This window comes from Nelumbo nucifera, chromosome 1, assembly GCF_055504915.1.
Source record: "Nelumbo nucifera cultivar China Antique chromosome 1, China Antique-T2T, whole genome shotgun sequence".
NCBI lineage: Eukaryota > Viridiplantae > Streptophyta > Magnoliopsida > Proteales > Nelumbonaceae > Nelumbo > Nelumbo nucifera.
In genome coordinates, this window is record NC_142649.1 from 71,013,796 (window position 1) to 71,026,794 (window position 12,999).

At 38.0% G+C, this 12,999-nt stretch overlaps 2 protein-coding genes across 5 annotated transcripts in view; both read right to left on the reverse strand.

Annotated features, from left to right (window-relative positions):
• Positions 1-1,935: 1,935 nt before the first annotated feature.
• Positions 1,936-3,917, reverse strand: LOC104612796 (ethylene-responsive nuclear protein / ethylene-regulated nuclear protein (ERT2)). Its single transcript, XM_010280373.3, has one exon. The coding sequence runs from the start codon at positions 3,536-3,538 to the stop codon at positions 2,159-2,161; it is 1,380 nt and encodes a 459-aa protein (XP_010278675.1). The 5' UTR covers positions 3,539-3,917; the 3' UTR covers positions 1,936-2,158.
• Positions 3,918-8,374: 4,457 nt separating this feature from the next.
• Positions 8,375-12,999, reverse strand: part of SS3 (starch synthase 3) — a 74,492-nt gene continuing 69,867 nt past the window's right edge. The window contains exons 11-16 of one of the 4 annotated variants that reach the window (XR_016085424.1): positions 11,543-11,682; positions 11,047-11,229; positions 10,448-10,579; positions 10,237-10,348; positions 9,404-9,527; positions 8,375-8,781 (exon numbers count right to left, since the gene is read on the reverse strand). Coding sequence is in view for 2 of the 4 variants with exons in the window: in XM_010280374.3 (XP_010278676.1) it covers positions 8,652-8,781; positions 9,404-9,527; positions 10,237-10,348; positions 10,448-10,579; positions 11,047-11,229; positions 11,543-11,671 (810 nt within the window). In the remaining 2 variants the exon portion in view is untranslated. Of the gene's footprint in view, positions 8,782-9,076; positions 9,281-9,403; positions 9,528-10,236; positions 10,349-10,447; positions 10,580-11,046; positions 11,230-11,542; positions 11,683-12,999 lie in introns of those variants that run through there. The other 3 variants (XM_010280374.3, XR_016085423.1, XM_019200362.2) reach the window with 3 other exon arrangements.

Genomic DNA, 12,999 nt, shown 5'->3' on the forward strand with positions numbered 1-12,999 from the left:
AATAGAAACCATCCATGTCGTCTACCCAGACAGGAGGCACTATTCATGCATGGTTGATCTTCTGGGGTGAGCAGGCTTGTTAGAGGAAGCAGAAGTGTTGCTAAAATGCTCACCAGTTAAGGGTGATTCAGTAATGTGGAGCTCCTTGTTGCGTAGTTGTATAGTACATTTGAAATGAGAAGGTAGGAAGAAGAGCTGCAATAGCTTTGCTAGATCTCGACCCAAACAATCCTATGGTGTTGTTGCAGGCATCGAGCTTCTATTCTAAAATTGGTGATAGAGAGATGTCCATGAAAATTAAAGAATACAAGGAAACGAGTGAAACGAGAAAGGGGGCATGTTACAGTTTTATTGAGTCAATCAACCATGGTTACTCTTGACATCATGTACAACCACTTACTCCTGGTAGGTTCATATTATTTTGCTACAGGTATACTTATCAATCTGTACAGTCAATCACAGCCCAGAAATCATACTAATGACGTATTGTATCGTGCAGAAAGGCACCACCCTCTGTTATGAATCTGTACAGTCAACCTTCTGTTATCAATCTGTACAGTCAATCACAGCCCAGTCAATCAACCATGGTTATTAATCTGTACAGTCAACCTTTTGTTCTTCGAGCCTTCATCATCTGTGCAGAAAGGCACCACCTTCTCTCGCACTGAGATCTCTGTCAATCAATTCCTTGACGTGCTTCCAGTTCAGAACCTTAACGCCTGTCTCTGATGGCCATCGTTTCTTCATTCTGTGCCGGCAGTTTACAGTTCGGGCGGAGGATAGCGAGCGACAAGCACAAGAAGACTCTTCGGTTTTCGTCTGGACTATTGAGAGCTTGAGATCTGTTTTTATTTTTATGAGAAAGAAGATAATAAACAGTGTATTTTATTTTAAGGGTAATTTTGACATTTTAAAAATATTAAATGGCACATGAGATCATGTGATATACATAACTGAGCCCATTAACGATAGGTACTAAATTGTCAGCATTTCAAAAGTTCAGGTATTAGATTATCGCTTTTTAAAGTTCGGATACTAAATTGACACTCAACGCCTAAAGCACAAGGTAACAATCAGTAAAGTATTAGATTATCGCATTTTAAAGTTCGGGTACTATAAATGGCATTATGATAACTCAACCACTAACAAAGTTAACAATCAAACCACTGAGATGAGAATCAACAAGGACCTAGACATAAGAAAAAGAGAGGCATCAATTATTTCGAAATAGCAACTTCGTTCAGGAATGCATTCGCAAGAATTTCCATCATAATTGTATGCACAAGAAGTATGAACTGAGTAGAAATTATATGGGGTGGATCATGGATGTTGCTCTGTTCCACAACAGGAGAGAATGCCTATTTGATGATATTCTCGAATAAAAATAGCTGAGTTGATGCATAAATTGACAGATACCAAATTTGTGTCTTGTGTGCATCAACGATTACAAATTTCTAACACGAACAATCTATAACCTTTCGATGGCAGATGACCCATCTCTCGCTAATATAACCTTTCGAATTGGAATATCCACAGGTTAGGCTGGACAATTTTCAAAAAGTGGCTACTGGCTAGAGCCAGAATCCCTTTTTAAGATATTTCTAATGATCTTCTAGAAGGGCTGAATGACTGATGGTGATGGATAAATAGTAAATGAATGTGTATGTGTTTTTAAGAGGCCTAACTAACAGTAAAATCCACAAATGTGAACCATGTCATTACCCCCAAAATAAAGGTTAGCTTGATCAATTGCCTATCATAGAAAATGAAGAGGTCGCAAAGTTTCAATGTTAGGATTATTTTGACAATCTGATCCATGAAGGTGTCTCACTTGGTTCAAAGTTTGTCCTTGTTTATTTAGAAAAATTAAGTGTCGATGAAACCCACAAGAAAAGAGATAGAGGTTGATACCAACACTTCAAATGCTCAAAGTTATGCATATACAAATTAGTATTCCTTTTTTTTTCTTGTTTCGAAGGTAATCATACAAAGTTGCCACTACATTAAGAAAGAGAAGGAAAATATTTTACAGAATTTTTTCTGCATCTATCTTAAATTTACCATGTCCACTACCTCTAAATTGGGTTGCCAACAAAAGGTTGAACCTCATAGCAAAAAACCCATCAATCATACTTAAGTACTAAGACATGGGGAATTCTCATTCTTTTCTCTTTAGAGCTTCAACTGATTTTACCAACAGACACCATACTATGGTAACTACACCTGCCATAAACCGACCTCCTATCAATCCACAAAGAACAATCACAAAGAGGATCAGATATCCCAAACTCTTCCGTAATTTTCTTCCATTATTTTTTTCAACAACAATAACATCCAAGTCAACTTGCGAAACACAGCTAAAACCATGAATGTCATAAATTTCGATTTCTTCTTTCTCCGGCTCTAGTTGATATTCTTGTTCTCCTTGCTCATTTTCTTCTTTTCGAACGTATTCATCTATTCTTTGCAACTTCTCATCTTCATCGAAATTTGATACCCCAAAATTTGACAATACCTGCTGCTGTTTACCAATTGGTCTCTTTGAGCCACGAAATTTCTTTGGGATAAACTTTTTCAAAATCTTCTCCTTCAGTTTATCGCTGCTGGTCCTTCTACTTTTTAGGTCTCTACCTTGAACAGCACCCTCATCTTTCCCCAAAATCCTCCTCTGATTGGACTCTTCAAAGCCCCATTTTTTCTCACGACTTAGCAAATCATATTCAGGGTCTATATATTGAATCTCTTCGATCCAAGTTGGATTGCTGACTCCAAGACGAAATGCCTCATTGTCGGCAGCTTGTTCTTCTTCCTTCTCTTCTTCTCCTCTGTGTCGACTCCCTAAATCCTCTTGTTTTAGTCTAATCGCCTTATCAGCTACGGCAGTCTCATCGACTCCAGCCAGCCCCTTTTCTGGCCGAACAAAGAATAAAACGCGTTCCACAAAACACTTAAAACTTCTCCGCGCATCTGCACAAGGTTTCAAGAAACCAAATACGCGTTCGGCCGCAAATTCGAGAAACAAAAGGGTAAACGCTGACAGGGTTACCCCGATTGCGAGTCTTCTGGTTTCCAAAGCCAGAATTAGCATGAAAAACAGTTCTACGACTGCCATGAAAGCTCGGCCATTCGAAACCGGAACCTTGGCGACATCTTCGACCTTATTGGCTACAAGAGGAGGGGCGATTTCCTTGCTAATTGGAGTGCTAGGGCCCTCAATTTGAAGAGCTGAAGGTACAGGCGTTGGGGAAAGCTGGATAGGGCTGCTGATTTCCGGAGTTGGGACCACTAATGGACTTAGGGAAAACTTGGAATTCGAGGAATTTACAGAAGGCGAAGACAAACATGTGGAACCGGAAGTCTCCAGAGGCTTCTTCTTTGGAGGCTTCTTCAAGCGATCTCGGTTCTTGACGATGAGATCTATGAGAGAGGTCGGGAAACCAGTTTCAACAACGAGGGAGCCACCGCGCTTGGAAGATCGGAGGTCGGCGACGAAACGAGAAATCCGGCCGATCTTGGCCTTCTTCCATGGGAGTGGCATGATTGCCGCTACCTCCTCGTCGAAGAACCGAGCAGAAAGACCATTAGCAGGGGAGGGAGAAAAGAATTGAACAGGATAAGAACAGCAGAATGGTTAGGGTTTTAGTTTAGGAGGTGAGAATTTATTAAAATTAAAAATCCGGAGAAATTAGAAAGGAAGGAAAAAAGAATAAGAGTGTGTTAGAGAGAGCGTGGATCGATCATAACTGCGGTCAGGTCTTCTTTTATAAATATAGGAAATGGAGGAAGGGACCGAGAGAGACTGACTGCGAGCCTCGTCTCTTCTCGTGTGAACGGGATCGATTAATGAAAACGCGGTTTTTTCCTGTGACAAAAGGCTAGGAATTTGCGGGCTTTTTTCGTTTCGGTTGCTCACTTGTCACTTGCTTCTCAACAAAATGACAAAACTACCCTTATGATTCTTTTTTACTACTATTTCTGGGGAGAGGGAGAGGGAGAAGGAAGCTAAGTTAGGAATTGGAAAATGGTAAATTTGAAACTACCTTACCACCTTTACAGACAGCGTTGGCTTATTTGGAAGTGGAAACTGGGGTTAGGTGTAAAAATCAATTGCCATGTCATCATATTCCTACCAACTCAGCTCCAATCTAATCTTGATTCTTGGATTAATAACCATAAGAGGTGTTGGGTTAATAACCAATCTAAGTTAAAGGAGTAGACATCAAACAAGAAAAGAAAAAACTAAATGAAAAAAGAAAACAAAATCTTACAAAGTTACAATAGGTGTTGGTGTTGGGAGTGATGATGAGTAGAGGCTATAGATGATATGGCATCTGTTTGGCATCGATGCCATTACTCTAAAAAACGGCAATACATGAGTGTTATGTCAGAAAAAACAGTGTTTCAGGAAACGTTTGTTTGTTAATTTAGAACCATTTTTTTCATAAAAAAAGGTATTCTAAACTATATCTTAGAGCAGTATCGAATTTGACATTTCCTGTAGCTGTAGCTTGTTGTTGCCAAAAAAGATATGAGGTGACAGTAATGGAACATGAACTGTTGTTCCAAGAATAACAACAACATTTTCAAACAAAAAGAGACACCACATTTTCTGAAAATAATACTTCCAATACAGATAATAATAATCGGTAGGGCAGAGGTGTTTGTGAGAGTGGTACCCAACCATTCATAAAGGGTATCCACTTTTACAGCTGGAACGAGCAACAAAAGTGGTAAACCACGTTACTTTTTGATGGATGGATCATTAGATCATGGATGAATGGTAAATAAAATTACCTAAATGTCTTTTTTTAATTATTATGATTTACTGTTCCGCAACCATCTGCTCCGTGGAGAGAGGCATGAGTGAATAATGTCGTCCTCAGAGTTCAGAAAATGCTAAAGTCTTTGGGCGTAAAGGAGGGGGAAAAGGTTGAAAAAATGTAGAGCGCTGTTTGTTATCAGAAAAGGGTATATATTGAATACTTCTCGTCTTCTTTTACAGAGGAGGAGAGCAAATGCAGCCAAAACTCGAGGGCTGGGGACATGAGTGGGGTCCATTCAAAACAGTACCAGGCATTAAAGAGAGAGAGAGGTAACAGCAACTATTAAGAAGTAGGGGTGCAATTTCGGCACGCCCAGCCCGAGTCCGAACCAGTACAGTTCAAAATTTTGTACAGACCGGGCTTAAGCCTAAAAGTTTTATTTTTTTTTATTTTTTAGATCGAATTCAGGATTATTCCTTAAATAGTTCGAATCCGATTCAAGTCCAATCTAATTATATATATTCATACATATATATATATAGAATAGGTTTATTGACGAACCAAAACCCGGCACAGACTTAAGCCCAACCCGAATGTATTAAATTATAATATGGGCTAAGTTCAAGTTGAAAAGGTCAAACTTGACTTGAGACTCGGTCTAGACTTGGGCGTTAGCCCAAATTTTAAGATTGGGCCTGGATTGACCACAAATCTGGCCCAACTTGCCCGACTTACATCCCTATTATTAAGGCGGCGGATGGGAGGGGAGGGGTGTGGAGCCAGGAAGCTGAAATTGGGTGAGGTTTCAGCTGTTGTCGGGTCTTCGTCTACTCTCAACCAAGTCTTTTCAAAGATGCTTCAACGTTGGTTCCCTTCAACCTTTTTTTTTTGTCTTTAATCTCTACCAAAAAATATAGATTAACAGCGGAACGCCCTTATGTGTTATCTCTCATGTAGAATTAGAATATGCAAATTGCTTTTCTTAAAACTTTATTAGGCAACCGAATATGGTTGGTTAGAGTGGACGGAGAGACATGGCAAACACGTGGGCGCTTCACATATACATCCACCATGCATTGGGAACATCTCCTGTGAATAATAATTTTTAAGTACGGGAGATGTTCGCAATGCATGTGAGGTGTCCTATGTGGAGCAGATCCAGTCTCGGGTTTACCTAGTCTTTAGTCCATTGGGCCCCCACGTACATTCACATATACCTGAATTGGGATCTGTTCTTCACAGAACATGCTTTATACCGACTTCACAGTCACATCACCCTCTATTAAGAACATCTCCCCATGAATAATAAATATAAATACGGGAGAAGATGTTCCCGATATGTAACCAGTACAATCTGTGAGGCGCGATACCCCCCTAAACTCCCATTTTTTATGATTATATTTGGTTAAAGTAATCTGACGTCATTACGAGTCTAGTTTTAGATGCATGCAGCGAAATTTCGATTCCTTTTTCGGCTGCCACAACACATTGAGGTAGAGGCGGCTGATCCGGTCCAGCCGCTCGGTCCATATAAAACCACCCGCATATACATACATATCGATACTGCCTGTGTCAATCTTTTCCTTTTTTTATTTTTTTAGTTTTATTGGGATCAACTTTAAGGTGGAAGATTCTTTCTTTCATTTTTTATATACTTTGTGGTTGAAACTTGAAATGGGAAAGAATCGCCACTAAAGAAAAAAAGATAGCAATGTCACGGAATCATTCCCTCCACTCTGCTCCGAAATCAGAATTTTACCAAAACCTCTCTCGTCAGTCGTCATACACATACACCCATCTGAGATCAACATTCAGAACCCACCAACCTCCTCTTGTTTTGTCAATCAAATGAACAGTTTGTTTCCCACTTCCCCTCTGAAATCTGAATTTTACCAAAACCTCTCTCGTCAAATGCACAGCTGCTTGTCTAATAAGTAACCAAATTAGAGAACAATTTTATCTATTAATTCCTCAAATGTGGCACGCCCCTTCACAATTGGTTAGGTTGATCATGGCATTTTTATAAACTCTCTTATTAATTTTATAGTTCAGCACTTCAAACTGAAGTGGTAAGTGGTAGCCCACTCCCCACTATACTCAGCCTGTCCTCTTTCTAATATTCTCGCTTACCTTTTCAATTTCCCTGTTTTCTTTGATCTCTCGCACCTCTTCTAGTCTTCTATGCCCTTCTCCGCTCTGTTAGGCTCACTCAAATTGTATGGTTGTTTCGAGTCAGGTTAGGATCATGGTTAATGGGTATATCCAACCAGGTTTGATCCAACAATTAACATCATCAGCCCATCACTACAGTACGCTGCGGTCCTTCAACACTGAAGGATAAATAAATGTATACGTGTGTTGTGTTTTAGCGCATAAGAACTTAGCACCCAGCACTTACCTTCCAAGCTTCCAAGACAAAAAGCTATGAATGCTCTTCTTGTCTTTTGTCTGCATTTTAAATAAATGTTCGATACCAATCCAAGCATAATGTGCAACTCTCAAAACTCTCGTTTATTTTTTATATATCAAAATGACCATTCTGATGTTAATATCAGTTAAAACTACCCTTCAATTGTCAACTTTTAGAAGACGGGAACAACATATTACATTGGATAACTGTTTTATTAATAGGACCATCTTTATATCATTTAGTTGGAAATTGGTTACAAGAATATTTTCCGTTAGGTTTGTCACTTTAAAACGCTTAAATGTGGGCCATTTTGTGCTTTTTTATAAGCCCACTAGGCTGATGTAGTCTACAACGTAGTAGTAGTGGTAACAAACCCCTTCAATTCCCTAATGGAAGTCCTTGACTTATAAACAAACTGAAATCTTTCTCATGATAGTCTAGTCTACATCATTATCAAAACCATCACCATCATCTGAACAATAAGCCACCTTTAAAGAAATTGCCATTCGATCCCTTGTTTGAGTTCTTCCCATAACCCTCTGACCAGTTAAGAACTGTTCAAACTATGACAGTTGACAAAATCATGGCCTCGAGTACATTTATTGCTCTTAAGTATTAATATAATATTGTATTTACTTTCATTTACCAGTGCATTCTTTGAAAGTTGGGAAATAATTAATTCCAAATTGAACAAATCCTAATAGATTATTACTTGAATTCCAATAAGTTTATCCAATCTGATTACTCCCATGTCCAACTAACATAATTAAATCCCACTGGAAATAGTTTAGTAAATGCCAAATAACTACAATCTGAATTCCTTAATTACCAAGTCCAGCAAAAACATTCTATAGAATAATAAAACATAATGTTGAGAAAACAAGTACGAGGGGATCCATTAAACAACTGAAAAAAAAAAGAAATCAATTAGCATTGTTTTGGAAAAATAGCCAGTTCAACTAATGCAGTTGTACTGATTAATTGTCATAATTCAACTGGTGTAGGTTATGACTGAACCACTCAAATAAAATCTCTCTCTTGATTTGAAGTTCCAAACTATGGCCATGCTCAATCCAACCAATAGACAAGTTGAGAATGTTAATATCCATCCAATGTGTCAACCTCAATACTACCAACAATATTACCAAATAAAAGTAAAGAGAAAAGTCTCAGAATCCCCATACAACTGTATAACATAAGATTGTAAAAGAATCAAGAGAAATACTACTTTTATCTAAAGGATCGTGGGGTTCAAAATTGCTTTCACATAAAATGGATGAGCTATTTCAAATCTTTAACACCAAAGATGTCATAAATAACACAAACTATAAAATTACCTGCCATTGTTTGGCTAAGATAAATAAAAGGAAATGAAAATTTATTCGTAAGCCTGTACAAATAATTGTGGTATGGGATCTCTAACAATCCTTGTATGGGATCTCTTTCTTTCTCATTCATCTGACCAATTTTCTCCTGCCTTACTTCCGGGCTGCACGGTAGAGTTCCATATAGTCCAATGCTGGCCGGTTCCAAGACCAATCTTGCTCCATTACCCCCTTACATAGGAAGTTGAACCAATCACGTCCATCATACCAGGCAGAGATAGCTCTGACAAATCAAGTTACAAAGATGAAGGCTTTGGCAAAAAAAAGAAGGAATTACAAAAGAAAAGATCAAAATAAAATCTCCTATGGCCATAAATCCAGTTCCCTTTGGCATCATAAAAATTGTTTGGTTGGCTAACAAGGAACAAATTGCCTAATCATTAGCATCATCGTCTAATAGCCTTGTCCCAACCATATGGAGTCACCTGCATGAATCCTATACTGCTTTTCCATTCTATTAGTGGCATATCCATTACCAGATAGATTGCCCAATATTTAACTCAATTAGGCGGTTTTGTGTTTAGTTTTCTGCATTTATTTTCTTCAGCCTTACCTTTTTTTTGTTTTTAATTTATTTGTCCCTCATGTCTTTCTGGCATTCCAAGTGAGATCAAAGGAAAGAACAAAGATATATTGAAGAGCTACTCTTGAGTATGCCCACCATGCACCACTTATGAGAGCGATTTATCCTAACAGTTGATTCATTTGACACTTGATTCTTCCTGATCTCATAACAGCATCAATACAACAAATGGAATAACTAATCAAGAAAATTTATTGCATATATACATCTATTCACCCACTTAATAAAGAAAAAAGAATAAATCAAAATCATGTCTACTCACCTATTGAGAGCATAATCAACACCAGCAGTATCAGCTCCATCAAAATTGAATCCATTTGGCTCAAGACCAAACGCTCGGGCTCTCTCTTTATCATGGTCGACATCAAATACAGTATCATGAAGTCCTACAAGGAAAAAAAAATGTAAGCATGAATGCTAATGCACTTTACTTCTGTGTCAAATGTCAATACATACCAGAAAATTTAGAGAAACCCATTATTCATCAAAAAAAAAAAAAATTAGAGCAACCCATGGATAACTTGATTTTATATTTAAAAAGAGGATAAATCTATAAAGCCAGAAAAACACAATAGTTGAAGAGCTTTGACCAATCAAAACCTCCTGTGATTTTTTATGAATACCACTTTTATGATCCCAGTTAATTTTAATTGTCAAAAAAAAATCTAACAGTATATTTCTTTAATCATGCAATTCTATAATTGTTATTGCAACTCACATTCAGCCCCAACACCCCCCCCCCCCAAGAAAAAAAAAATCCCTAAGCTTATAGTTGAGAAGCTTGTTTCAAGGCAAACAAGACGCAGAACCAAGGGACTCATGACAATTACCTTGAAAGAGCATAACTCAATAGGAGTATACAAAAAGAACAAACAAATAAAATAAAATAACTCAAACCCCATAAATAAACCCTTAAGTTTTGCAAACCATTCAACTGTGTAAACACCATAGTTCCTTGGGTTTATGTCCGAACCCACAACTAGGAGATCACTTTCATATTCAAATGACAAATCACTATCACAAGAAAACATTCTCCTTAAAAAGACTGAAGCATCAGGAAAAGTTTAAGAAAAAGAAAGGAAGTAATCAACATACCTCCAGTTTTGCGAACAACAGGTATTGAACCATATCTCATTGCTGTAAGCTGGGTTAGGCCACATGGCTCAAAAATTGATGGAACTAGAATGAAATCTGAACCTGCATATATCTATAAGAATTCACATGGATTAATAACATACCATAGAAACAGAAGTCACATGTACATATGCAAACTTGGAATGATTCAAGTTCAAAATTGAGAGCATACCAAATGTGATAGAGGTTCATCATAGGTCAGACAAAGTCGTGCACGATCACCATGTGATGAGTGCAATTGATTTGCCAAGTTAACAAAATCATTTTGTATACGAGGGTCTGGAGCTGAACCTAGCAATACAACCTGCCATCAACATTATTTTGAATCCACACACAAATCAATTGTGAACTCACATCTTAAAGCACCCACCACCTATAGAAGAATTAAGACAATTATGAACCATGTATTTGCTTCTATACAGGCTAAAGTTGTTACCACCCAACCATGCATATCCTGCACTCATACATTTCCCTATCTGCAATACTAAGTTACTCATTCCAGGCATAGTTCACTAAACTGGTCATAGCTTAAACTTTCAGTCATGGGACAAAGATAACTGTGATTGGTAAAATCAACTAACTAGGTCAAACAGCTTAATAAAGTTGTCACAGTTTTCAGTGAATCCATGAGGAGATATGCAAAGCAAATAGTCAGTATCAATGCACAGTGAGGTCATCTGTGAAGTACAACATGAATGAACCAAACCATTTATCTTGTTCAATAAAGGAAATTTCTCTAAATATGCTGGTGAAGCAGAGAGAGAAAAAAACCTGCCCATTTCGTTCAAGTGTGCGCCAAATGGCATGCTTGATAAGGTGAATTCCTTTCTGATGAGTTAAGCGAGTAATGATTCCAACCATAGGGAGATCAGCCCTCTTCAAACCAAGTTTTTGTTGTAAGGCTTCCTTTGCAGCCCTTTTTCCTTCCACAACATTGTCTGAAGTGTAAGATACCTGGAATGATAGACATCATGTAACTTTGTTACAATCAAGGTTTAAAGTATCGATACACCCAATACGCATGAACAGACGTATTGGGTGTTTCGATGCTCAATAATTTTTTTTTTGTTTTTTTTTTCAAAAATGCTTCAGGGAATCTGTTTCATGTCTACCCCTTGAAACACCCCAAAATCCAAAGCACCCCTTATTTGGGGTATCAGAGATCTTCCAATACAATACGATATGCCCAATACGAGGGTCCAGTCGATTTTTATCAAAAGTATACTTTGTTCGAATCACTATGAAAAACAAGTTGTAAGCTACTTACGGGAATAAATTTGTCATTGTATGGATCCCAGATATCTGGATCAATTCCATTCAGAATACCATAGAACTTCTGAAGATGAGAAGCAATTGCTGGATTTCCTGAAACCTCCCTTGAATAAGTAGGAGACACCTGCAGAAAAGCTACATTATCAAATATCAACAATGTTATAGTAAAGGAATAACTGCAATATGATGCAGGTCCATGTTTTCAGGGCTAGATAAAATTTATCCCTACAGGAGGAAGTCCAGAGCTTTCTCGACAATGAAGAAACAAGATTACAAAGAATTGCATTATGACTTTTACCCTGCAAGGTGGGTGTGTCAAGTGGATCGTCAATTTCCCATGTATAACCTTCCATTTTTAATTATTTGTTTCTGTTCACTGTACAAGTGAGTCTGTACATTCACAAGTTAAATTATTGTGACTTGGGAGCAATGTCATGCTTTAGTTGGCTCCACGTGTTCTAGTATTTTTGTTTTCCTTTCAAAAACATTTAGGAATTTTGTAATGGCCACTTTTTAAGGGGGATCAAATGAAATAAAATTGAATTTGCTCTTGGTTATACTCTCAGGCATGAGTTCTGCTTATTTCTAATCTGTCAATCATTATAGTACAATAAAAAAAAAAAAGCCATTACTTAATGTTGGCCCCAGCCATCTCGATCTCAAAAGGGGCGGACTGGACATGGACATTTTTTTTTTGGAAAAGGTAAAGTAATATTTATTGAGATAAGAAATACAAAATGGAGGCTGAGATCAATCCCAGAAAAGGCCAACTGATCAAATCAGCAATTACACATTCCACCAGGAACTAGAAAGAAAAACAGCTGACACATTACAATTTCTGAAATCCTCAGACACAGACACCCAAGACATCAGTTTGCCCACTGTTTTCTGAATTAGCTCTTCCGGACTTAAAAGCCTTGTTACAGAATATCCTTCTATTCCTCTCAGACCAGATGGACCAAAACACAGCAATTGGAATCATCTTCCAAACAGTCTTCTTTTTCTTGCTCAAACCCATGAGCTTCCAGCAACACAACAGCTCCTTAACCGACCTCGGCATAACCCAACTTAAGTTCCTGGAGCTGAGAAGAAAACGGGCAGTGGATGCACAAATGGTCAGTGGATTCAGCACTACTCCCACACAGACTGCATGACAGGTCCAAAATCTGAATGCCCCTTCTCACAAGGTTAGCTCTAGTAAGACATTTATTAAGAGCCATAGTCCAAACTAGGAAATTAGATTTAGTTGGGCTGGTGGGATTCCACACTTGACGGCCAGGGAAATCAGGAACACCCCTACTACAAAGGTTAGAAGCCAGAGACTTGACAGAGAACACACAATTTGAGTTCCACTTCCACTGCCACTTATCCTCTGAACTGTAATCCAGCTCATGATTCTGAAGACAGGTCAACAGATTCAAAACCTCATCCACCTCCCAATCAAAAAGGTTC